Source organism: Protopterus annectens, chromosome 3.part1 (assembly GCF_019279795.1).
Source record: "Protopterus annectens isolate FY-2018-M chromosome 3.part1, PAN1.0, whole genome shotgun sequence".
NCBI lineage: Eukaryota > Metazoa > Chordata > Ceratodontiformes > Protopteridae > Protopterus > Protopterus annectens.
In genome coordinates, this window is record NC_056732.1 from 85,150,027 (window position 1) to 85,177,777 (window position 27,751).

At 39.3% G+C, this 27,751-nt stretch overlaps 1 protein-coding gene across 1 annotated transcript in view; it reads right to left on the minus strand.

Moving 5' to 3' along the window:
* Window positions 1–27,431, minus strand: part of LOC122797636 (fer-1-like protein 6) — a 164,050-nt gene extending 136,619 nt beyond the window's left edge. Inside the window, exons 1-2 of the mRNA XM_044066181.1 lie at window positions 27,413–27,431; window positions 27,072–27,253 (exon numbers count right to left, since the gene is read on the minus strand). Coding sequence (XP_043922116.1) covers window positions 27,072–27,253; window positions 27,413–27,431 — 201 coding nt within the window. The remainder of the gene's footprint in view (window positions 1–27,071; window positions 27,254–27,412) is intronic.
* Window positions 27,432–27,751: the final 320 nt, after the last annotated feature.

Consider the following 27,751-nt stretch of genomic DNA (forward strand, 5'->3'; position numbering starts at 1 on the left):
CTCACAGACATAAGTATAAGTTTTTATTCTCATCCTTGAGGGCAATTGTCTAGGCTTAAAATAGTCTGCAATGGCAGCTAGCCTAGTACATACTTATGAACCTATGACCGAGTATAAGGGCATGACAGGTGACTGTCCAGATAGGACAGCTGAAGTGTGGCTTATGCCACTGAATGCAAAATATGCTACTTAGGTTCATAGGCTGGTACTAGGCTATCGGCCCTAGGGCCTATACAAGCCTAGCCATAACAATTCCCTGGCTATTTCTTCCCACACTATTTACTTCCCTGGACCCCTGTCTAGCAGGGCGACTGACGTGATCCCTGGGGTGAATTTCCTTTCTCCCATCAAATCATCAAGGTTCCTTTTGAAGAGGGCCAAAGAGGTGCTCTGCTTGACATGTATGGGCAGTCTATTCCAGAGTCTGAGGAGTCTCTGGGTCAGGAACCTATCCCTCCAGCATGCTTTGTTTATTGTGATGACAAGGTTTAGATCCCTGGAGCGTGTGGCTCTGAGGGATTGGGATTTCTTTAAGTGTAGCATGTCCAACAGCTCTGGGTTTGACATGGCCTTGTATGTTAAGCAGAGATTGCCTCAGAGTAGACAATATGTGACAGAGTATACCTGAAGTTTTTTACGGCAGTTAGCATAGGGCATCTGCTTTAGGTCTGTAATTCTTTTAGTGAGGTATTTCTGCGGCCTTTCCAGTTGTTGCAGATGTCTTGAGAGGTACATAGCAAATGGGGCGTTGCATTCTATAATGGGTCTAATGAGGGATGAGTACAGTGGGACAATGACCTCATTTTATCTGGATGAAAATCCCTTAGTGATGAGGTGTGCCACATAGAAGGATTTCCTGACTGTTGTGGTGATGTGGTTATTGAAGGTGAGACCACTGTCCACCTGTGTCCCTAAGTCTCTTATCACACTTTCGGTGTTTAGTGTACTGCCACCTATGTGGTAATTCATGGGTACATGTTTTTTCTGATGAAACAATGCCTCCTGTACCTAGGTCATGGAGTGGCCATTTGCATAGAATATACATAGCACTACTGGCTGTCAGCACAGTAATGCAAGGGGGAGGAGGTAATGGTAATATGCTCATTACCGCTGTCAGCATGGGATAAGGTGGAAATGGTAACCATGCTATAGCAGCAGGACTGTTACCACAAATGGAGGCAGTGGGACAGTAGTGAGACATAGGGCTCTATCTCATGCACAGACATACCTTAGCCCAAGTGTAATCCACGGGTGTACAGATCTTGTTAATGATCAAAGAGAACAGCAACAGCTAAAAAAGTTCAGCACCCAGGTAACAGAGGTGCTGATAAAGGCTCTACACAAATATGTCATGCAGATACTTGAAAAAGATAAAACGTGCAAAGCTTTCCAGGGCAAAATGTGGTGCAAGACGTCAATGATGTGGGTGGCCTTAAAATGACAATACAGATGATTCTCAGGGTCAGCTATATGTCACTATATGCCAAGACAAAGTCACAGGACATCACCAGGGACGGATTCACCACAGGAAGTGGGCCACCATCACAGAGCAGCAAGAATCCATGGTAACCCTGTATGGGCAAGTGAATGAATCCTCGTACCCAGCAGTAGCCTGGATGTGGAAGCTAGGCTGTTGATGACTGCCTGAGTGTCTATATGGTATGCACCAAGTTGGCAATAATATGTATATTTACAGGTGTACACAAACCAGCATTTGTGAAGGAGTTATTCGGAAGAAAACCTGTGCATATCTCTCTCCAGTTGTACCTCTAAACCTGTTAGAGCAAGAATTCTGGATGAAGCCATATATAATGGGAGGGGCAAAAATTGGGACAAAATTTTTAAATATTGGGCACCGGGCTGGCAACTCGGCACCGTAAAAAAAAAAAAAAACCTCCACTGCCGATTGTTCTGCAGACTGTTGTTCTGCTGTGGTGACCCCTAACTGGGATTAGCCGAAAGGAGATGATGATTGGTCTTATAAACTTAGAAAGTTGATAGAATAGAAAGTTTTGCATGAGCATGAACTTTCTGAAAGGTATGAAGTTTGAAACTCAAATGCATGTCATTATTTTTTTACTTCAGTCCTCAATGATTTATCAATGCTTTCCCAGAAAATCAAACTTTTATGAGAAACAGACCAAAAATAAGTGGCAAAAATCAGGGCATTCTCTGAAAATCTGGACAGTTGAGAGGTATGTCTCTGGTTATATCAGGGATGTATCTGTGACAAGCTGCACAACATATCTACGTGCCAATATGTTATTTACTTAATTGGCATAGCAGTCTGTGTGCCACAGAATGGGGGAGTGTGGCATATTTTGCAGTACTCCCATATTTCCATTCTCTTTATATTTTACAGGTTCCAGTGGGTGCAAAGATCAGTAAAAGAGTTTGCCATGTACCTGAGGTCAGCAGGCTACCTGTGGCTAACTACAATGACACCATGCAAATTGCACATCTGGATAATACAGTTGCAGTCTCAACAATGCTAGCATTGGATGGCCAGCAAATATCACTTGAGTATGAGATGACAGTAGAGGAACAGTCCAAACCTCTGGCATCATCTGTGTTTAGTGATGGGCATCCTGTCAATATGAGTCCTACCCAGGCTGCCCAAGTGTTATTGTCATAGATGGCACATGTCATGAACACTGCTTCTGATATGTGGACATCTACAATAAGTGAGAGGTATTTAGGAGGTAGTCAGCACCCATGACCATGCTACCTACAGCAGCCCACCCAGATACAGGTCTAGACAACATGGATATGGAATTTCCAAATGTCTCCAGATCCAGATGTGGGAATCATGGTGATTGCCTGGATGGCATAGCAGCATACTATATATTATACCCTGTGCATTGCACAGTGCTTGGTAACATACAGCCACTGCATAATGACATGACATCAGTCAACTGATATACAGTTTGTGATCTGCACACAAACAGCTAACACACAGTCCATGGCAGAGATAGTGGGTGTGCTGCATGGCCTGTGTGAGAATCTGCAATCCCTGGAGAGACTGCATGGCAACATGCAGCCACTGCAGAATGACATGGCATCTAGTGACCTGAAGCAAGCATGGTTACTGATGGTATTGGGAGCCCAAATAGCAGCCACTGGTGCATTCCTGAAGATATTGGAAAATGGCTACTTATGGCCATGTTAGGTTCAAAATACATGGTGAATGGTCATATGTCAGGTTTACACAGATGAGACACAGTGCACCAGAGACTGCATCACTGTCACCTCTAGTCATGGCAGCCTGACTCCACTGTAGGAGAAACCTCATGAGCCAGACACTCTGGTTCCAACAGTTCCACATTGCCTCTATCCCCAGTTGTACAGTTTTCTTCTGTGTTATCCCTGTCATGGATCAAGTTGTGGAAAAGTCACCACCTCTTTTCCAGAGCTACAAAGTATTGTGCTGAGTCGGTGTTGCTTGAGGTACCACTGCACCTGGTTGTCTGGTGAGTCTACAACTTAGTCCTCCTCCTCCTCTGTTACTGCAAACATCTGTCACGAAATACTGCAATGTTCTCAGGCTCCATACTGCCATATCATGCAACAATGGTGCATGCCATGAATAACTGATTGCATGTCTCAGGTGTGTACTGGTGTGTTCCACCAGATGTATTCAAACAGAGGAAATGCATCTTCAGCAGCCTGATCACAGATATAGTGTCAAATGCTATTGTCTAGGAAGTTGGGGGATTAGATGGGAGTCATCATCCATTGTTTAAAGGCATATCCTGCATCACCTACAATCAAGGGAGCCCGCAGGATTTTTTGCAGGGGGGTGCAAACCCAGAGCCCCACCCACATAGCTCACCACGCCCCCTTCCAACACAGCCCCGCCCAAGTCCACCCACCCAAGCCCCGCCCACACTGCCATTCCAGTGTCCCATTACTTGGCTATTTCTCCCCATTTACTGTAGACACTGTTCAAATCTGTGTGCATACTGTTTTATGCTTTAGTTCTACAATGATTACAGGCAGTTGGATTTAATTTACAACTTTTATTTCAAACATTATAGCCCAAACACCAAGACATTTACTAAACCTAAACAAAGCAATAGTCTTACAATGAAAACAGACTTGGCATTAGAGTTTCTCTACTTTTGAAACTGTCAATGAAACAGCATTGAAACCCACATTCAAAGAAAATGCATCTGGCCAGTGGCAGGTTATTTACCTTTGAACTGTTTTCAAGCAATAGGTTCCTTGCACACTGTTAGGGTCATGCAAAAGTTATTTGATTTACCTGATTGTATTAATTATAATATATAATTGAATTCTATATCTTGTATTATACAGCAACACTTGAGTGTCTCTGCCGAAGTAAAATTAATCTGAATAATTCCACATTAAAGATATCTGAAACTAATGAAGATGTTGCTAGAAAACTATATATTTCAGTGTTTCATCTACAAATTCAGTGCCTGCTGTCAAAGAATAAATTGCCTATGTTAAATTAAAAATGGTAAGCTGGTATATTGCAATAGAAAATGGATGACAAGCTGAAAACAGGTTCATAGTTATTAGGCATCTCATCCAAAGGAGGACATCCTGAGGACTGCAGCATACAAATGTATATGCTGTAGGAATAGAACCTCAAGCCTTTACATTAAGATGCAAGTATTCTACTTGTGGTGCTACTAACATAGTTTTAAAGCTTTATACCACAATAGAGATACCAATTGCTAAACAAAACAGTTGCACATAGTAAACAGACTTGGCATGAGCAGCAGTGAACTTAGCTTCCTAAAACTCAGTTCCTTGAAAATGCACTTGCAAATTCTACCTGCTAACTCTAGCTTGGGCATTTCACTTTCTCTCTCACAAACATACCACACCCCTCAAGACCTCAACCTTAGTGCAAGAAATCTTGACAAAGCCTAAAATAAATAGGGACAGACTATAAATATGGCTCTCAGAAACTTAGAAAATTGCAAGAGTAGGAGGATTTGTGTTAGTATGCATTTTTCTAAATGACATGACATCTAAAACTGAAATCTCATTTAGCAACTTCAGATTTTTGCCCCATATTCCTCCTAAAAAGGATTGGACAGCTGAGGGGTATGCTACCTCCCTCTTATACACACACCAAATAATTCTAGCCAGACTTTAATTAGTTCTGGGAAGGTTGCACTGAACGGCACCGTGCTTGATCTGAAGTGGGTGAAATCCTGGTAGCCAGTGATAACTGATCTGCAGCTCAGCAATGTGGAGCATTAAAGCATTTTTAGCAGAGCATTGTTTTATCACTACCTATTGTGTTTGCACATAAGCTGTAGTCATTTCAAACATTTGCCTTTTTTGATTATTACAGAGTACATTTACCCACCAGAGCTATTGTGTTTTGACTTCAGTGTGGAGATAGTTGTTGCAGGGCTTGGCTTTTAAGTAAGGTAGCAAAGCTTATTTACCATATACCATTAAAGCCACCCAACTACAAGTGTACTAACACACAGACACTGCTATAAGACACTGGTCTCCAATAAAATGTAATGAGCTTTTGAAAATACTGTAATCCTGTCCTTTTATTACAAATACTGTCATATGCATTTCAATACCCAAGGCTTATACATTATCTAGTCATGTAAATATTCTTTGCATGGCAACAACGAAAAAGGCTTTCAATGCTGGTAATTCTTTAACAATATGCTTACTAAAGCTTACTTGCATCTTACAATCTCCGACAAGCTTACCTGATGTTCATTAAACCATGGCTACTTAAACAGAGCAACAGGGCACTGTGACAGCATGCAGTTCCTGAATAATAAGAAGCATAAATCAACAGTATAAACATCTGATAGAAAACCAGAACATTTTGCAAAATCAAGGACAGATGAAAAGCCATGGTCGTATTTGTGATCTACCTTGGATGGGGGAATACTCTGCACACTTACACTGCATAACTGCTCCTTGCCTTCCTTGGACACATCCAGAGCCACTACAATGGGAGATGGGGTGCAATAAGTATGTCATAATTTGAAATGTCTCTGGCTGACAGTGATGGCTCTGACACTCATACCTCTCAACTTCAGAGCAAGAAATCTGGACAAAGCCATACATAGAACTAGAAGTGGGACACAGTCCCAAAAATAAGGTTTTTTTAAATATTGCTCTTATTAACTTAAACAGAACAGGTAGATCTTACATTAGTACAAATTTTCTGAAGGGTATAAAATATGAAACTCAAATGTCTGCCATTATTTTCTAACTTCAATCTTTAATGACTTGCCACTAATTTGCCAGAAAACCACAATTTTATGAAAAACAGACCAAAATTTAATGCAAAAATACCTTTCAAAAAGAGGGACACCTTTTTAATATTAACAGTTAACTTGTGCAGCTAACAAAATAAGAGTATCCACATGCATTTCTGAAATAAAGGTAATCTATAACTGATCATTACAGTTATATATAATTGTCATTTTGGAGGAGGGATTATTAGGGGAGAGCAACATTTTGAGCCAGAATTGGGGACAATTGAGATGTTTGGATATTCCCAATCTACAAAGTGATTTGCACGTACCTCTCAACCTCTTAATGCAGGAAATCTGAACAAGGCCAAATATATTGGGGAACATACAAACACTACTAAAAATTGCTCTTTATAAACTTACAGTCTTGCATTAGCATGCATTTTCTGAAGATTATGACATCTGAAACTCAATGTCTGTCATTTAATGGCTTCATTCCTAAATGATTTGCTAGAAAATCACAAATTGTATGAGGAACAAACCAAAAATAAGCAGCAAATATCTACCATTCTGCAAAGATATGGACAACTGAGAGGTATAGTTCAACCGGGCTGTATGAGTTTGCTACCCCTCACAAAATCATGGTCAAATGGAGCCTCCCCCCTGCAGCCATTCCAATGTCCCATTCCTTGGTTATGTTGCCCCATTTACCATAAACACTAATGTGCATACTGCTTTACTTCTGCGATGATTTAGGATTTCATTTGAACGCTTTATTTTGCATTTTACAGCACAAACCCTAATACATATCTATTAAAGCAATGCAGTTTCACAATGAAACTAGATTAACATTAAAACTTCTCTGCCCTTTAAACTCACATGCATTGAAACAGCACTGAAAACCACTTTCACAGAAAATACATTTTGCCAATGGCAAATATTAACTCTGGGCTGTCTTCAAAATCATAGGCCCCTCGAACACAACATAAACATGCTCTTTAATACACCTTCCTGACTGTATTACATTATATTCCTTGTACAATACAGTACAGTTGTTAGAGGGCATTTTAAATTTATTGCTTTGAACATTTTTCCAGTAAACAATGAAACAAAAGGCATCCACCAATGACAAAATTGCCCAATTCAGAAAATTTCCATCATAAAGTCTACTCAAGTCCACCAGTATCAGTAAAAAATATACACAATCTCTGTAGTAAAATCCACATTGAAGAAATTTGTAACTAATAAAGAGGTTGCTGCTAGCAAACACTTTATATGTCATTGTTTAATCTACAAATAAAGTGCCTGTTACCCTTGAAGAATAACTTGCCTTTGTTGCATGCAATAAAAAAAATGAAAAGCTAGTAATACCGCAATAGGAATGGATAGCAAACTGTTAACAGTTCCATAGTTACTAGGTATCTTTGCCAAAAAGACTGCAGCATCCACCCCCTTTGCAACACAATACAGCATCAGCAATGCATTTACCTACTGTGAGAGTAGAACCCACAGCCTTCAGCATCTAAAGTAAGTACACTATCTGTTGTGCTATTAACAATGCAAGCAGACTAAACATAAGCAGCACTAAACTTTGCTCCCCTGCAGCTCTCAGCTCCTTGTAAAATCTACTCGACACTCAGCTGTATCTCTGAAAAGAGAGACCTATAGAGTTAGTGGAGGAGAAAAGAAAAAAAAGCCTGTCAGCACTAGGTAAAGTACCAAAATACTTCTACATAGTAACTCTTTCCTGTCTTTACGACAAACTTAAAGAAGTACACTTTATCCTTGTCACAATTACTAACACGGACACTACAAGCAGTCTATGAAATAATTTAAGCAGATGTATGTTAACTGCAGCTGCTTAAATGATTAACTGATACTCACAAAATTGCACCATTCACCTATTGGGACCAATCAGCATCTCCTCCACAGTGTCAACTGTGCTTTTAACAGTTTGCTGCCTGGGCAGCAGATTCCTTCATCCTATCCTAGATGTAGCTTTGAATTCCATCTTTTATCTATAGCAGAGATCAATGTAATAGATGCATAGTGTGGCATCTTTCATAAATATATACCATTACATTTTTGTTAGTCTTCAGATACTACATATTCATGTGAGCTGTTAAAGTTACAGCTAGTGGTCTCTGGCTTTAGTTTAAGAATTCTGGGGTAAATTATTTCATGTTTTCTTCAATGTCTGACTTACAGACCATAAAAAAATTCAGATAAAAAAATAGACTGATATTACCTGATCTACCTTTATTTTAGCTATGGAGGTATCAATCCCCCCAAAGAAGTGAAAACACAGCAGTAGGTACTAAACAGATATTATAACTTAACATTTACATTTGCTTCTTAAAGTGATACAGATGAATTTTGCACCTACAGTCAAGATAATAATGTCCAACCTCATTTCTATCTCTGCAGTCCATGTAGATGGTTTACAAAGCTGCCCTAGACATCTCAGCTTCAGATTTCCTCTAGCAGTGACTACAACTTATTTCCCTGCCTCACAAAAATTCCCAGAACTAACAAGTGAAATGTCCTACACATCTTTATGGTGACATTTCAAGAGAAAGAAAGAAATCATCACTTTAAATTTTAATATTTTATTCTAGTAGTTAAAGTACTAATAAAAAAGAATGTCACTCCCACAAGTACACCGTATAAGCCTGGGCTCTGCAAATCTGATTTAGGCCCACAATGTCCACTTTGGACATTTGAAAGGTGGTGTTGAAACCCTATAGTACACACTAAAACACACACACACACACACACACACACACACACAACTCTAATTGAAGCGTCCCATCTTCCTGCCTGTCGGCCTCTCATGAAATCCCTGGGTCACAGGTCCCATCTTCTCCATTCCCGTCAATCATCCCGGCTTGCAAAGTTTTCATCCCAAACTCCCCACTCACAAACTTCTAAATATTCAATGAGAACGATGATGTCACGCCAGCGACTGGACTGTACACACACGGACTTCTTTTCTTCTAGTAAGAACCACTTATTAAAAAAAAAAAAAACTTTTAACTTTGAATGGTCATATGTCAGGTTTACACAGATGAGACACAGTGCACCAGAGACTGCATCACTGTCACCTCTAGTCATGGCAGCCTGACTCCACTGTAGGAGAAACCTCATGAGCCAGACACTCTGGTTCCAACAGTTCCACATTGCCTCTATCCCCAGTTGTACAGTTTTCTTCTGTGTTATCCCTGTCATGGATCAAGTTGTGGAAAAGTCACCACCTCTTTTCCAGAGCTACAGCACATTGTGCTCGGTGTTGCTTGAGGTACCACTGCACCTGGTTGTCTGGTGAGTCTACAACTTAGTCCTCCTCCTCCTCTGTTACTGCAAACATCTGTCACGAAATACTGCAATGTTCTCAGGCTCCATACTGCCATATCATGCAACAATGGTGCATGCCATGAATAACTGATTGCATGTCTCAGGTGTGTACTGGTGTGTTCCACCAGATGTATTCAAACAGAGGAAATGCATCTTCAGCAGCCTGATCACAGATATAGTGTCAAATGCTATTGTCTAGGGAGTTGGGGGATTAGATGGGAGTCATCATCCATTGTTTAAAGGCATATCCTGCATCACAATACACAGCAGTGGGCATGATTTTGTGTAGCCACATGTCTGAGGAATACAGACAGCATATCTTGACCTGTATAGCTGACAATGTGTGTGCCTACCACCTAGATGACTCTGTAGTAAGCCACCCTTGCAAAATGCTGGTAGAGGTTGCATGTTGCCACATGTGGGAATCATGGTGATTGCCTGGATGCACACCAGCATATTGTATATTATACCCTGTGCATTGCACAGTGTTTGGTAACTGATGGAGATGAAGCCCTTCTGATTGAAATACTAAATGCCATATGTGGCAGGTGCTGTAGAATGCTTGCATAGTGCTGGTTCTCTTTGCTGTTGTCTGTGAAAATCGCATCACACCAGGGAAGTGGTGTATAATCTATTAATAATGAGGAAACTTCTCTGTGTGGAAGATCTAAGATTCCCTACAGTTCAGGCACCTAACAAAAACTATGTTGTGAATATCCGAACTGATAACAGGTAGTAAAACTACTTTCATTAAAACTTTCCAAAGTATAAATCAGCTAATGAAAGTGGGGAAGCACAAGCTAGTTCAAGTCAAATCTTCTTTATTAACAACACGCAAACAAGCGACCCAAATAGTAGTTAAAAAAGAAAAAGTGTAGAAATTCACCAGTCCATTTATATCTGTTTAAAAGCATGCGACTGGTTTACTAGGGTATCTCTTGCAAGAGACAATTAACATGTTTACTTGCTAAATACCCCTTCCCCTACACACCTGTGTGATATTCAACAGTGTTGCCCTACTTCAACCTGTGTGATTTCAAGATATGTTAAACTAAACTAAACTAAACCAAACTAAACTAAAAGTTAGACTAAAAAATGCACATTAATAATTGCAAAACTTCCTGAAAGCATTTCATTGAAGTATCAAAAAAGGCAAAGTTAACATAAGTCTTCAAATCTCTTTTACCAACATTCAGAAACAATTTTAACATAGATCACTTTTGTCTATTTGAACTTCTTCAGGTTTGTGGGTCAAGTGGGAGAAGCAACTAAAAATTAAATATTAAATAACGATACATACTACATTTTGTTGTGCTGAAAACGATACACATTATTTAAGAACATGTAGTACAAAAGTAAAACAAAAGCAAATTGCAAATAAAAACCTGTCACACTCTTGAGAATATATATATATATATATATATATATATATATATATATATATATATATATATATATATACATGTACATAAGTTTATTCCTCTCAGCATTAAGGTACATACAGCATCAATGATGAGATCAGCCTGAGAGAATCGTCCTTCAGAAAATGGTGGAACAGATCACAGGTGTGCTATATGTAGGAGTCATGGTAACTTCCTAAGTGGCTTGCAGACACATTGTAGATGCAAAACTGAAAGTCAAAACAAGTTTTACTGGCAGCATGCCATTGCACAAATGTAACTCCTCATGTCAGTATTTGTCATCTTAGATTGTACCTTAATTAATAGAGGCATCATCATGAGATTTTGTTGTACGTTTAAAAGTCTTTCAGGAGCAGTATTGTTACCACTGTCAGCAGTGAAGGGAGTTTCCCTTTATAGTCTGAAAACAGCTATCAACACCCCTTCATAGATCTTTTCCATAATTGTTTTAGGGGAGTGACCATGTTCAGAACAAACATCATGGCATTTCTAACATATGAAACTGCCTGTTAATATCTGCCTGTGGAGACATTAACATTACCAGATATGACAAAAATGCACTTGTCCTGCAAATATTTAAACAGGTCCTAATCTTAAGTAAACGTGAACAAATTGTACACTGCCTCTCCAGTACAATCCTACATAGAATTTAACTGTATTACAAAATAATGGATAATGTTTAGCAATATGTAGCTTGTGTGAATGTTCATTAAGTCACCCTCCCAAGAAAAGCATGAATATATTACTGACAAATTACTTATTGTGCTAAAATGTGTGATTTACATTGATAGCACATCTCTCACTTTATATATATATATATATATATATATATATATATATATATATATATATATATATATATATATATACACATATACATATGCATGAAACTTCCTTTTACAGACTTCAAGCTTTAGTTTATTTAGCAGAAACATGCAAATGTGTTTTTTTTATTATTAAAATCTTAAGTCACCAGGTTGGAAATATCCTGTCTATGAGTAGTAATGAGCAATGAGCAGGTTATGTTATGTAGATGTGAATATGAATCATGCAAGTTCTGCTTGCATTCTGCATTATTCTTAAAAAGTCATTTGCCAAAGTCAAAGTTGGCCTGGCTAATAAGACTCAAATAAATAAATAAATAAATACAGAGAGAGAGAGAGAGAGAGAGAGAGAGAGAGAGAGAGAGAGAGCAATGAAACAGTGAATCATTTAAGCATTTCCCAGTTTTGAAAAAAAAGAGTGACTTTGTTAAATATTATACAGTAAAAACTCATTAACATTCAAAACATATGTGTTGGTTGAACAGAGTAAAATAAAAGATCAGATAGCTCTGTGGCTGTCCATTAACAAGATAAGCTACTGCTGTCCTGTTCTACATGCTACTATCGAAAAAATAAACTTATCTAAGTTTCTCAAATAAATAAGAACTTCTACACCCCCCATATGCACACATTGCCCAGAAAGCATAACACTATGGGAACATGTTTGAAAAGCATTTATACTGATCCATGGGACATTAGGAGTCTGAAAATATTCCAATGTAAGGCGATGGATGCTTGTAAACTTTTGTCTACTTTATAAAAATAAATAAAAAGTAGCAGCAAATGCATTAAATGAATGCACTGTGCAAGACATAAGTAAGCTGTTCCCAGATGCAAGAAGAGATAGAATAGAAAATAAGTGACTTCAAACAATGACATTATATTAAAAAGGTAAAAGATGTATTTTAAATAATGACATTGTGTAATAACAGTAACTTATTTCACTGCAGATAATGCAGGTGATTGACCCAGAGAATCTTTGGATAAACTCTGCATTACCCAGGCATGATCATGAATTGTTGATAAAGTATTGGTCATCACATAAATGGAACTATATAGAATGTTTCTCCAGCAAATGGAATTTAGTAATCATCTTCTGGATCTAAAAATAATTAAGTAACCTGGAAGTCAACACTGAAAATTTACATTGGTTAGTAACACTTCAGAAAGTGAAAGTATTGGTTTCCTATTGAAATGTCAAAACTCGAAATGCCAAATGCTGACATGCCAAAAAAGATAAAAAAAAAAAAACAGAAGAGCAAATCTCAAAAACCGTTCTTCTATAAACTTCTTTTTTGGGGGCCAACCCCCTGCACCCCCAAATCATATATTTATGTAAACTCTGAGATCCCCACACCTCAGAGAAAAGGGAATATTTTGAAAAATTATATCTTGGACTTGGCATATGTAAGTCCATTCTTTCAGTTATTCAGTCTGCATATTTCTTAACTCCCTCTAGTGGTTCCTGACATTTCAAACAGTTACCAAAACAATTAAAAATTATATGAAATAGCAAACTTTAAGACCACAGCATAGGATCTACAATGCAACAATAAAAGTAAAAAAAAAATAATTTTGTATCAGCAGTAAAAATTTGAACTGGGATTCACAGACAAGCACTTGGCAGCTTTAAAGCAATAAGACATCAAGGTTCCTGCAGCATAATATGGCCCGTAGGCTGCTTAGATATAAATCAGGGCTCATATAGCACTAGAAGTCTTCAAAACAGAGAGAACAAGAAATTAGTAGAGTCATGTTATGGAGACAAGTGGCATTAGGCAGGGTTATTACAGGACTCATGCCACTAAAGTGAGTGTAACTGGAGCAGTCTACATCACAGAAAGCAGCATGGAGCAGGCATGCCACTACATTCATCGTCACATGCAACAAAGCTTGTCAACATTGTCGCATGTACAGTGGCAGACAGCCCACATATGACCAACACAAAGTGTCAACCCAGTTTGCCATACAAAGGGGGAAGAAAGGGTATGATATGAAAAGAAGAAAAGGGCAATAGCATGTAGAGGAAAACACATGAGGGTAACCATAAGGAATAACTCAGGGGGAAACAACATATTTATCGTGTGAATGGCTTCCATATTTCACATAAGAAAATTAGAAAAGTTGGGGAATGTAGGGCAGAATGATTTGTGAGGGATGGAGGGAGAAGTGGAGGTTGCAGGGGCATGAAAACAAACACAATGCATAGATACAGACTGACAGAGGTGCTATCACCACCAAATGTGGTGACAACAGTGAATGGACACATACTAACAGAGATGGCCATTTGGTGATGGGAAGGACTGGATAGCAAACACTATTTTGGGAGAGACACACAAAACAGGGTAACACAGGGATGTGAGAGCGAGGCAGGACACATGATGGTTACCACAGCAACCAGAGACCAACCTTTCAAAGACATCAGTCATCTTTGTGTCTCATATCATGTGCTGGCCATGCTGCTAGTGACCCAGTGATTAATGCTTGTCAGTCACATGCCTTAGCCAGCCATGCCAGCAGGAGTGCCATTGTCATGAGGTGATCATCCAGCTGCCAGCCCACTTTGGATGTCAGCAGCTTACTGAGCTGACACTAGATGACTATAAGGGATCCCTCTAGGCCACTGTCAGCTCTAAAGTCATCTTAAGCTGACCTCTGTCCCCCTGCTGAGAGGTAGACTTTGTTCCCACTGGTGTCTCAATACCTGAGGAAATCAACTGGTGCAGACTGAGGGGAACATCACTGCTCCTGTGTCACCATTAGAACTGGACCTGCAGTTTAGTATAGAATCTACAGTAGTTGTTTAAAGTAGGATGGCTCTTAATGACACATGTTTAACCACACAAGACTTGACTTCCATTGACTGTGCTTTTCAGTGAATATCACAGATTTTTTTCATCTACAATATAAATTAACAAACACATCATCATTTTATTTTTCATTTTTGAATTTTCATTTGACATAGATTTAATATTAAATACATTTGTTTCCCAAGTTAATTATTTTAACTGTGCACTTGATATGCATTTGCTCTAGGCGCATGCACATCTTTTGGTAACGTCAAGGATGTTCCTCCCAATATCTTCTTCATTGTTTCATGTTATATCACAAATTATTCTATATGTTATTAGAGAATCAAACAGCTCAATGAATTCACAGTTTTGTCTCAAGTTTTTAGCAAATTAACACTAGAAATTATAGTCACTGAAGGACTGAGTGCCCTAGTAAAGAACAAATGGTTTAGGCATATCACATTCTTTCTGGGCACACAGTAATTACTGATTTGTTTTCTGATAGCTGCTGTTTTCTTTCTCCTTTTCAAGATAATTAAAATATTTAAATACTTTTAAGATACGCACAATAAGCGGTAGAAAATAAGAGTTGGGGAGGTGGGGCAGGCACATACAAAGAGGCACGCAAAAGCAGCAAAAATGTAAAAGTGCAGCAAAATCGTATTAGCAGCAAAGGCTGAAGCTCAAAAGGAGCTAGTAGAATGGCTCAACAAGGGAATCATTTTTTTAGGTACACAGAAAAAAGAAAGAAAGTAGAAAGAAATAAGAAATCATGCTAGGCAAAGTTGGGAAGAGGATCACAAACTGAAAGATGTCAAATATACTAAATGAATACTTCATTTCTACATTCATAAAGGAAGACAAGGAGAGTGTGCCATGCTGGGTGTGACACATTACACAGTGATGTGAAACATTATGCATCTTCATGCTTCCTGGACAATCTACTTGCAAAGAGGAATGAGGTTCAGGGGGATATAGCTGCTCTTAGCTAAAAGTACAATGACTTGCTGGACTGCCTCCCAATTTCCTCAGAAATCTGTTCCAAGTGTTGATAGACCACCTATAGAGACTGCCAATAGATCATTGTTCAGTGTCATAGGACTGGAAAATAGCAATCGCTGCACCCTTGTACTAATAGAGGTAGATTAATTTTGGGAGAAATATCGATCTGCCAACCTAACAAATTAGCAGAGAAAGTCATGGGAAAAATCTTGAGGGGTGGGTTGGTAGCATTTCTAGAGAACTGCCATCTCCAAGTAAGGAAACAACATATGTTTTCAGCCTGATGGAGCTGTCAGTCAAGGCTGATACAGTTTTATGAGTCAGTTAGAGTTGAAACTAACAGGACAGTGTCAGTAGACATTGTCTACCCAGTCTTCAGTAAGGTCACTGAATCTGTACCACAGGAGGCTTACAGTAAAACTGGCGAGGTTGAGAGTAAGATTTTACTTACTTAGCTTGAGTCTTAGCTCAAGACTTAGAAACTTGGTAGCTGCCTGGTTGAATGGCAAGAAATGGATTAGACTGTGAGGAGCAATGAGGGATAGATTCTAGAAACACAAAGAAAGGTCTTGATTAGACCACATGGCCAGTACTGCATAGTGTTCATTAGGCTACATAAGGAAAAGAACATCATGCTGCCACTGGAAGGAATTCAAAGGAAAGCTACCAGAAAGATCCATGGAATAGAGGGGAAGGAACAGTTCACAGTTCACTTGAGTCCAAAAAAAGACAGAGGTGGACAGGACACTGATAGAAAAAAATCACCTTAACAAGATGTGCAAGGCTCATCCTTGACAAGTAGGAAACAGGAGTAAAGATGGGGGCAGATGTTGCAGATTATACCAAGCACCTACACACTGGACCTCCAAAAGTATTTTTTATGGAGACGGTTTTGGATTCCCAAAATGAACTACAAGAATGATAAAAAATCCATAGAGGCATTTTGGTGGGCATAGGGCAGGGGACCTGGATGGCAGGTAGAATGGAAAGGCAATAAAATAGGAAGATTAGACTGGATTATTCTCACCTTCTGTCATTAAGCAAATTTAATTCAAAATGATACGGTGTAATCTTTGCCAGTTATATACAGAGATGTGACACATTACACCTCTTTCTGCTTCCTGGCCAATCGACTCACACAGAGGAATGACTCACATTTCTGGAGTCAAAGCTTCACGTTGCTTGCAAAATGTTCATGCAGGGAGAGAAGTCTTTGTTGTTGCAGCTGAACTACTTTCTCCACTGTAAATTATACTTCTGTACTTTCAAACTATCAAATTACTCGAAAGCAAACATATTTCCTTAGTTTTGCTTAAGTCCTGCAGATATATTTCTCCCCTCTGGGACCATATTATGAATGTTGGACTAATTTCCATGAGGTATTTAATAAGCTTGACCTTCCTGCATTAGTTCCGGTGTCAAAAGTACAAAAACATGGTAAGAAGCTACTGAGGTATTAACAGACACAGAAAACTGGATGTTAAGTACAGTATAGTGAGGTAGACGGTACATGCATTAGAGTATGACTGGTGCTGTGACAGCAAGATTATAGTCGGATAATGGGTGTATAAGAAAGCCAAAATATGATTTAGAGATTGATGAGTTTAGCTGATTATTTCTATAAGACAGTGGAATGGAGAGATAGAGATAGTTATTATGGAAGACAATTATAATTATGACTTAGATATGGAAAAGAAGAGGATTAGCTGGAAGTAAGACTGCACATATATGGTAGAATAATGGACAAAGGTTCTCTAGGATAGAATTATGAATGTCAAAGAATAGTGAGATAACTGAACGATTGAATAAAAAAGGTACTGCCAGGAGTTTACTCAGTACGGTAATATAGTGCTAGAAAGAATGATGCTAGCAGAGCCAGAAAAAATTATGGGAAAGATAGGAAGTTCTCAGCTGGATAGGGCTAGGTTGAATATTGGAGGACACTGTTTTTTACAGATAAGAAGACAAACTGATAGCATTAAATTAATATTCAATTTTTTTTTCTGGGAATTTAGCAAAGTATGGCAAATAATTATTAGCATGGAATTTGTACTTTCTGAAAATGACCCTAAGATTATGCTTGCTTTCTAGATGGGCACATGAAATTTTTTCAGGTATCTCAAGAGACATTACTTTGGAAGATTATGCAGTGGACCAGAGTGTCCATGTTTTGTTACTGTTTTACAGGATATAAAATGTATGTTGTGTTTCTAAATCTGACTTTTATAAGCTAAACGTCTTCACTTTTATGAGAATATCTGCCATTAAGATTTAATTGGGGTTAGTGGGGAAGTTCCTTTACTTTAACAGTGCATCTAAGCTTAGGCTGAACTTCTGGTTTGGATACTAATTGCATATGAAGTATCAGGTTAGTGCACTGGTCAATTTTCTTATTATTTTTTAATTAGAGAATAAAAAGGTTGCAAATCATTGTTCATCGGGATTGCATGTCTGTATTATTACCTGTTGTCAGTAGAATATGAATAAATGAAAGATTATAAAGTGAAGGACCTGATAGATTATTAAAGGAAACATAATTTAATTCCACAATCATAATAGATAAATTTGAAAGAAATTTTGTGAAACAGTTTAACTCCACAAGAAAACTGTTTCCTCTAATAACTGACCACAATGAATATTATAATTAGCATTGGGAATATCGTTCCATATACATCTCTTCTTTTTTCAAATCATCTGCTCACAAACTTATTACTGCACTCTCTCCCAGACTAGAGGTCATGCCAAGATGTACATCTTAGATATGTTGTTTACTGATAAAATGTTATTAAAGCATTTTTTGGGATTCCATCTTTTCCCACTGACTTTAATTTCCTTTGTTCCCTCTCAGTTATGTATTTCCTGATGTCATTATCAAATTTGCCAGTTCAGTGACTGAATGCCTACATTATCATTACTTTTGGACAAGCTTCTATCTTTTTTCCTGACAGGCAGCCTTCACAAATAGTGAGCCCTCCTAGAGTTCCATAACGGGTACAACATTCCCAAGACTTACTTTTTCTATCATAACATTTTACCAAAAACCAGCAATGAAAGATCTTGTATGAAAAAGCGCAAACACAAACACATATATCTCTGCTGGTCAAAAAAAATTTTTTTTCAGAATCTCAGTAAGTTAAAATAAGACAAAAACAGCACAAACCTATGCATAGTAATCAAACTTAAGTAAACAGCAATTCTTAATATGTGGCTGAAAACTCTGACTACTATGAAATAAATATATATATATATATATATATATATATATATATATATATATAATATACACACAAATATACACAAAATATACAGACATAAATGACTATCAGTAATCATAGAAAATCCCTAAAGTATTATTATACCACAGTGTATAACATATTACATAGACAACACAGATAATTTCGTAAGGGGAGAGCATAATGCTGTGTCTTAGACAAAAGATGTCACAACCAAATGCAAACATACTGCTGGACCAGAATATAATAAGGACTTTTGCTAAAACAAGATAAAATACACCTTTTTCAAATACCTTGTTAGCTATACTTAAAGAGCATGTTCACTCTGAATTAAAGAAGCTGCAAAATGGAACAGTAAAGCCTAAAAAAGAATTCATTATGATGTGTTCACCACCAATACTTTATCACCGCTAGATCTCAATTGTCAGTTGATATACTTGGCAAAACGTGCTGTTTCCACTTGGTCTGGCTCTTTTTGAACATTGTCACAAAATGAATACCTCAGTTTTTGTAAGAGCAGTAATGTTCCTCTCAGATAGAAGCACACTAGTAATTCAGACAACACCGTGAATATCTGCACTTTGGGGCAGCATTAAGTAGAGTAGCCAAGGAATGCTAATGAAATGGGAATTTCATAGGTAAATGGGCAAACTCTGCACATTAATGTATAATAATGGCAGAGTATTTTCAGAAATAGATGCCAGTTCATTACAGCTATACAGCAGCCTAGTCCAAATAAACAGGTAAGTATTCTTGCTGCCATGAGTAGCTGTAGACTAAATGAGTACCAGATCACATAGCTGCTTCTCCAAATAAATAGTGTGCTTGTAGAATACAAGTAGTATCACACAGTATCGCATATTGGCCATCACCTTCAAAGTAAGAACTATAAAAGGAGACAGCACTACTCATAACATAATTCAGTGCTAAATTAGGATTTCTTTGAAAAATTGTTTCTCCTTGCTTTGTACTTATATTTGTGCAGATGACAGCAACTGTATTCTAACCAGGAAATGCTAACAGTCCTAATTTTTTTCATGAGGCTGTACAGGAAATTACTAAACAAAGGAAAAAATATCAATCTCTCATTTGATAAACAATAGTATAATGCAAGTACATATTTTAAATACAACAGAGTTCTATGCATTTTATAGAGCACAGTAATTGTCTGCCAAATTTATATGAATGTGTACCTCTGTTTTAGCACATACAAAAAGTAGTGTGACTGCAGAATATGGACGTGACGAAAAGTACCTCACAGGTAATTGCTCAAAGCTATAAACACTCAGCAATGGAATGTCATTGGCCTCATAAGAGGATACATTTATGTGGGCATCAGATGAGTAACATTTGCTTTACTTCTACTATTCAAGTACAAATGTCTTTCAAGTGAAATTTTTGTAATGACTATAATATTCTTACCATTGACCAGAAAGTACTCCACCAGTTTGCACAATCCAACCATCTGCAGTAAAGCATAGTGTGACATTCACCATTTAGGTTCAAAGGTTCATAGGTTCATACTAGGCTATCTGCCCTAGGGCATTTATAAGCCTAGCCAGAATGTGTTTGGCTTTCGCCACCCATTTTAAATTTATTTTGCTATGCCCTTTTTGAGGTTAGTATACTGTGCCTCTGTCTAACAGTGACACAGAAGTGATACCCGGGGTAAACTACGATCTCCCATCCACTCATCAAGATTCCTCTTGAAGAGAGTCAATGAGGGACTCTGCCTAACCTGGACTGGGATTTTATTCCAGAGTGAAGGGAGCCTCTGGGTTATGAATCTGTCCCTCTAGCATGTCCTATTTATTTCAGTGCTGAGGTTCAAGTCTCTCGAGCGCATAGCTCGATGGGATTTGGATTTTCTGAGGTGCAGCATGTCCATTAATTCTGGGTTGGACATGGCTTTATACGTCAGGCACAGATCGCCTCTGAACAGGCAGTATGCCACTGAGTAGAGCTGGAGTTTCTTTAACCGGGCAGCATATGGCATCTGTTTGAGCCCTTTGATTCTCTTGGTGAGGTACTTTTGGGGTCTTTCCAGTTGCTGCTGGTGTCTGGTAAGGTACATCCCAAAAGGGGCACTCAATTATGGGCCTGATGAGGGATGAGTAAAGAGGCACGATGACCTCCCCTGATCTAGATGTGAATCCCTTCATGATTAGATGGGCTAAATAAAATGTTTTTCTAACCACTTTGGCCACGTGGTTGTCAAATGAGAGATTGCTATCAACTTGGGTCCCCAGGTCCCTAATGACTTCTTCTGTGCTTAATGGATTACCACCTATGTGGTAATTTGTGGGCACTTTGTTTTTGCCAAAGGGGATGACTATACACTTTTTGGCATTTAACTTGAGGCCATGGCTCTGGCACCAGTTGTCTGTTTCTATGAGGCCCTTTTGGAGGATGCTTGTGTCGGCTGGAGAGTCGATTATGGCACCCAGTTTGCAGTCATCTGCGAACTTGGTCAGCCACAGTCCTTCCATGTTGGCCTGTACCTCTGAGAAATATATACCGAACAAGAGTGGTCCCAGGACTGAACCTTGTGGGACATCACTTGTAACTGGTTTGGAGTCTGACATGGCTCCAGCAATTCTAACCATGTGGGTTCTGTCCTTGAGCCAGTTTGCAATCCATCTAGTAACATAGGGGTTTATATTTAAGCTGGTGAGCTTATCTATAATGCCCGAGTGGGGTATTGTATCGAAGGCTTTTGCGAGGTCCAGGTAGGCTGTGTAGACCACCTTCCCCTCGTCAATGGCCTTGGTGACTGTTTCAAAGAAATCAACCAGGTTTAAGAGGCAGGATCTGCCCTTAACAAAGCCGAACTGGGTAGGATCCAGTGTCTGTAGGTCCCCAATATCTTTATTTATGAGGTCCATGATGATCCTTTCCATAGCTTTGCAGAACAAGCTAGTCAGGCTTATGGGGCAATAGTTTCCAGGATCCGTTGCGGCACCACCTTTATGGAGAGGGACCACTGTTGCTGTATGCCACTCTTTGGGCACATATCCTGTAGTAATGCTGAGATTGAACAGTAGTTTTATGTTTGGGTTTAACTCTTCTTGGAGTTCATGTAGGACGCAGCCCGGGACACCGTCTGGTCCCATTGATGCTGTGTTTTTTGCTTTGGAGAGGGCGGCTCTTACCTGAGCAGCTGAGATGTCAGGGGGGCAGCACTCTGCTGGGATAGATATTTGCACTTTTGGTGGGGGGAGTTTGCGCTGAACCTGTCAGCTAGGATGTTGGCAATGTCTGTGGGTTCGGTGTATTTTTTGTCATTTTGGACTAATTCTGAGCATATCTGGGGATTACCACCCAGGTTCCTAACATAACTAAAGAAAGCCTTGTGATTATCCTTAGTGTCCTGTGCAATTTTTCTCCCGAAGCTGGCCTTAGACAATTTTATGAGTGCCCGTAGTTTTTTGCTAATACTGATCAGTGATGCCTTCCCTTTTTGGGATTTTGCTCTATCATTTAGTAGCTTCCTCCTTCTATTGTATAGTTTGTTTATGGTTGGGGTCCACCAGACAGGATGCCTTTGGAGGATTGGGTCTTGGTTTCATTTGGGATCGCATGATCCATGCATTCCTGAAGGTGTTCATAGAATGCGTTTATAAAGGATTCTGTGGTCTGGGCCATATTTTCCACAGGCCTGGGGGCTTTGAAGGATTCCACCTCGGTTTTGAGGAGTGTGAAATTTGCTTTAGAGAAGTTTTTCACTGTGGTTTTCTGGGCAGGGGGTGGGGTCGGGATGTGAATATCCAGTGAGATTAGTTTATGGTCTGATCTTACCAGTGAGGGATACACTTCTGGTCTGGAGCATAGAGTCCCCATGTTGTTGATGATCAGGTCCAGTATGTTTTCCCCTCTTGTGGGAGTGGTAACAAGTTGTTCCATAGCATTTGAGTTTATAAATTCTAGGAACCTTTGGGCTAGGGTGTTGGAGCTAGAGTAATGCTCCCAGTCTATGTTTGGGTAGTTGAAGTCGCCCAATATAATGGTGTTTGGAGAGACCTTCATATTTTCCAGTGTTCTCAGGAAGGCTGAGTGGGGTTCCTGGGTTTGGGAGGGTGGTTTGTAGCAGGCTATAAACTGGAAGGCAGTTTTACCCACTGTTAGTTGCACATGGATAGTCTCTGATGCTTCGTGCTTTGCCTCCAACCTGGAGGTGTGGGTATCTTTGATGAATATCGATACTCCGCCTCCTTTTGTGGTTCGGTCCAAGTTTTGGGGCCAAAAAGCATGGTATGAGGTATAACCTGGTAGTGCTGGGGTGCTCTCGGGAGCCCTGAACCAGGTTTCTGTTACTGAACAGATATCGATGTTCTCCATGCTTAGGAGAGTTTCGAGTGCATGCATCTTGAGGTTTAGACTTCTGGCGTTGAGTAGCATTACTCTTAGTTTCTTATCCCTTGTGATACCTATGGAGGTGGGTTTGTCTTTTGAGCCTTGCCTAAAAAATGCACTATGGGGGTAGCAAGAGCCTTTGCCAATATGCGAAAGCTCAGGGGGTGACAGGTGCAAGCCATCCCTAGCGAAGCATCGTGGCTTGTCGAGCATATCATCCCAAGCTGACAGGCATTGGATCCCCTTTGAATGATACCAGTACTTAAGCCAATTGTTGAAATTGATCATCTTGTCTTCATATTGTGGCATCATTCTTGGTGAGGGTAAGATGCTAATCAAGGTCAGGGTCATACCGGCCTGGGCTACATGCTCAGAGAGCTCCTCTATGTCTCTTTTCATGTAGTCCAGGGAGGTACGTCTCAGGTCATTCACACCAGCATGGACAATGACTGAGTCATATTTGTACTTGCCTTGGAGTGACCTGAGTGCTTGTGTTATGTGGCGGATCCTAGCACCTGACAGGCTGCTCACCGTGACCCTCTCCTTGTTCAGCCTGGTGAGCGGGACGTCAGTGTGCCTGACGATAGAGTCACCTATTACAAGTGTATCAGGTGTGTTGTTTAGTCTTAAGGGCTGTGACTGTTCGGCACACTGGCTTTGTGAGATATGTGTTGCACGTGTTTTGTTTTGGGGTAGCGGTTGCTTGGGTGTCTGCTTTGGAGGTCTCTGCTGCTTAAGCAGATCTTTATTTAGAGCCTCCGAGTATGTTTTTGTGTGATTATGTGTTTGGTTTGCTGTCATGGTAGGTCTATGTGAGACTGGAATTGTAGTGAGTGTGGTTTCCTTCTCCTCCTGACTGGTTATGCCAGTACTGAGTTGAGAGAGCTTAGCCTCCAGTTTGGCTATATGGTTGCATCTCTCACATGTGTTGGAATTTGTTGGGAGGAGGAGAGGGTTGTCTGTGTACATGAGGCAGTTGTAACATTGCCTCAAGATTCCCAGATTCACCAGCTAGACCGGAGAGGAGATTGACAACTGACCTTTGAACATGCTAGAATAATATTGGGAATTCCTTTATAATTGAAAACAAGTGCCAGTGGGGAGTGAGGGTGTAGTGCTTTTAATTTTTAGTGCTGACTTATATAATTGCTTTAGTGAGCAAGTGCCAGGTAACTTAAGTGCAATGTGTTACAGGTAACTTAAATGCAAAAAAGACAAACAGTAACTTTCTTTCAAGTGAAACAAGGAAATAAGTACAGTAAGCAATGCAGATATCACTAGTGATCCACAGAAGCGCTGAGAAGCCGCATATTAGGTGGAATTAGCGTTCCAGCGAAATAACAAGCAAACAAACAACAAGCATATAAACAAAGCTAGATTCAGCAGGCCTGGATCTAGTCTATGCTACAGCAAACAAGGTGTACCAATTTCAGTAAGATACAGTTCAAATATTCAGGCACTATAAACCTTTAACCAGAAATTCCCAGCTCAGAAGGGTAGAGTCCAGCCTCTTCTCCCACAAGAGTGCAGACCACGAACCTTCTTAATGTAAAATAACTGGCCTGAAGCCCAAATGCTTAAACCAGAACTAATACACTTTAAGAATAACAGACACTGGGCTCTCAATCAGCAGTTCCCAACTTAGAAGGATGAAAGCTACCTGTCCTGCCACCACAGTGCCTGCCACAAACCTTCCTTATGTAAAACAACTGGTCTGAAGCCCAAGTGCTTAATCCAAAAGACTTAGAATGATAGCTACACTTTAATCAAGTTACTACCAAACAGTAATAAATACAACTGAATACTTTAGAGAATGCCTGGATTAGTGCTCAAGTTACACAAACAAAGCTAGATCCAGCAGGCCCGAATCCAGTCTATGCCACAGCAAACAAGGCGCACCAACTTCAGTAAAAAGCAGTTCAGATATGCATGCACTATAAGCCTTTAACCAGAAATTCCCAGCTCAGAAGGGCAGAGTCCAGCTTCTCCTCCCACAAGAGTGCAGACCACGAACCCTCTTAATGTAAAATAACTGGCCTGAAAGCCCAAGTGCTTAAACCAGAATTAATACACTTTTAGAATAACAGACACTGAGCCCTCAATCAGCAGTTCCCAACCTAGAAGGATGTAAGCTACCTGTTCTGCCACTATCTACATCTCCTCGACTGCCTGTGGCCCAATGAAGTATCATACCTAGGGTGGCCACTCATAGTGACTTTTTATTTCCTCTTCCTTAAAGAGGCTGCTGTTTCCCTTTTTATTTCCTCTTCCTTAAAGAGGCTGCTGTTTCCCTTGCTTATACATTTCTCTGCTGTTTGCTACTGTGTCATACCCCTCAACTGTACAGATTTTTGCCTCCTATTTTTGACCTGTTACTCATAAAATTGTGGTTTTCTGGCAAATCATTGCCAAATATTTGAGTACTGAAGTCAGAAAATAATGCCAGATATTGGAGATTCAGACTTCCTACCCTTCAAAAAATTCATGCTACTGCAAAACATTTGAGTCAATCAACTTTCTTAGTTTGTAAGAGCAATATTTAAGAATTGTCCCTATTTTGGGGCCTTTTGTTCCCAACTATTTATGGTTTTGTCCATATTTCTTGCTTTAACAGTTTAAGAGCTATGCCCTGTGTACAAATTTTGCAGTGGATAATGAGCTGGCTTATACATAAAACACAAGCAAGTAGTCATTCATGGGTGTTCATCAAATTTGTTAAAGCTGTACGGAGAGATCCTGCTGAGCTCAGTCCTAGGACCATTATTGCTTAATCCAGTTTTCGCATCTATTCTAAGAAAAAACCCATTCTGATTAGATAAGCATACATATGACTGTAAAAGTGGTGTTGTTACAAATAGTAGTAAGGACTATTAAGATATGAATTTGTATTTGTCAAAAGTCTCCAAATAGGCATCTGACATTGGTATTTCTTTTAGTTCTAACAATTGGAAACTTATGTATGTTTTGGAAAACATCACCCATGGAAAATATTTTCTAAAGGGATCATTATTAGAAGAAGTTTCTGAATATAAGGATTTGAACATCTCATTTACTAACCATTTTCCATTTTAACTACAAACCCTCTTTACAGACAAAACCTCTAAATCCACAGAGTGGTTTAAATCGATGTCTTTTTTGCTGTCTTCATTTTTCTTATTATTAACACATTTAATGCCACACTGCTCCAGCAGTATAGAGAGATAATGTCATGACTATGGCCCAGCCGCCATCTTGGATTAGCATCTGTAGCAACAGAAGGAGTGGCAGGGAGGGGTGAGCATACCTGCTCCTAGGGTGAACGCACTTGTTGGTGATGCTCCCTCAGGGGAGGCATATGGTCCAAAGAGGTTAGTTGCCCTTGGATGTAATCACTAAGAGTGGGGGACAGGGAAAGTGGGTATATAAAAGTAAAATACCAGATGGAAGCACAGATAGCTGAGCCCCCCAGGATTCCTTTAATAGCCACAATCAGTGCCAGCAATGCTGGACTAAGCCTGGGTAAGGTAGGAGGATGACTGGTAGACCCAGCACAGATGTGCAGGGCTTGGGAGCTGGACCAATAAAAATGAAGGGGACCAAAAGAATTACATTTACTACCATGATCTTTCTCTTGCAAAATTTGCTGATTGGAATTCAAACCAGATTTTCCTTGACAGACAATAAGTCTTTTGTTGTTACTCAAGTTATTACAATTCTAGTTAACCTTACACTGCAAAGATTAATCCAGCAGAAAGTTTTATTTTCTTGTAAGGTATTTGACACAAGTATTGCTGAAATTGTGAGTGTGTACAGCATCCCAAACATTAAGATGTAAATTACACTTCATCAGTGCAGGGTGAAATGATATTTTGATCTATATACCGTAATCAGAACTATAACTCACCACCAGGACTGTCAGTATATGGTCCCGTTCTTTCTTTTCATTTGTAAAAGGCCACCAACCTCTCACAACCTTCTGTTTAAAGAGGTTAATTTTAGTCGAATCTTCCTTCAGCATGTCAGAGCTACACTGTGACGCTGTTTTGGCACCTCGAGGAAAGCTGGTAAGATTCAGGTTGAGGGATCCTGGCACAAGGCAATAAAGAAATACATGTAGCATGATGATAAATAAGGAAATACATACTTCAAAACAAACTACTTAATGTGAAAGCACACCTAAATAATAGTGACAATGTTTGCCTTGTTTCTTTAGTGCCCCACAAACATCCCTACTGTATACCTTACCTGCCACTTTTTCATCCATACGTTCCTTAACCCTTGTATTTAGGGATTCAGGAAAAGCCTTGCAAAGGATTAACTCTGATACACTGCAAGGGTTTAGATTTCTGTAGTGCTACTGTTATTGCATTAAACTAGTCATATTGCTCAAAGTGGTATTTCATTCATTAATTTCTTATTCTGTGTTTATAATTACATAGACATTAATAAAATTATGTGCTATGAGAAAGTGATACAGAATAGGTTAAAGGTTATGCAAAAAAAAATCAATTAGAAAACTAACTAGGCCTCTAGCTTTGCCTCAGTTTGCTTACCTTACCACCCCCCTTTGTATTTCTGTGTAAA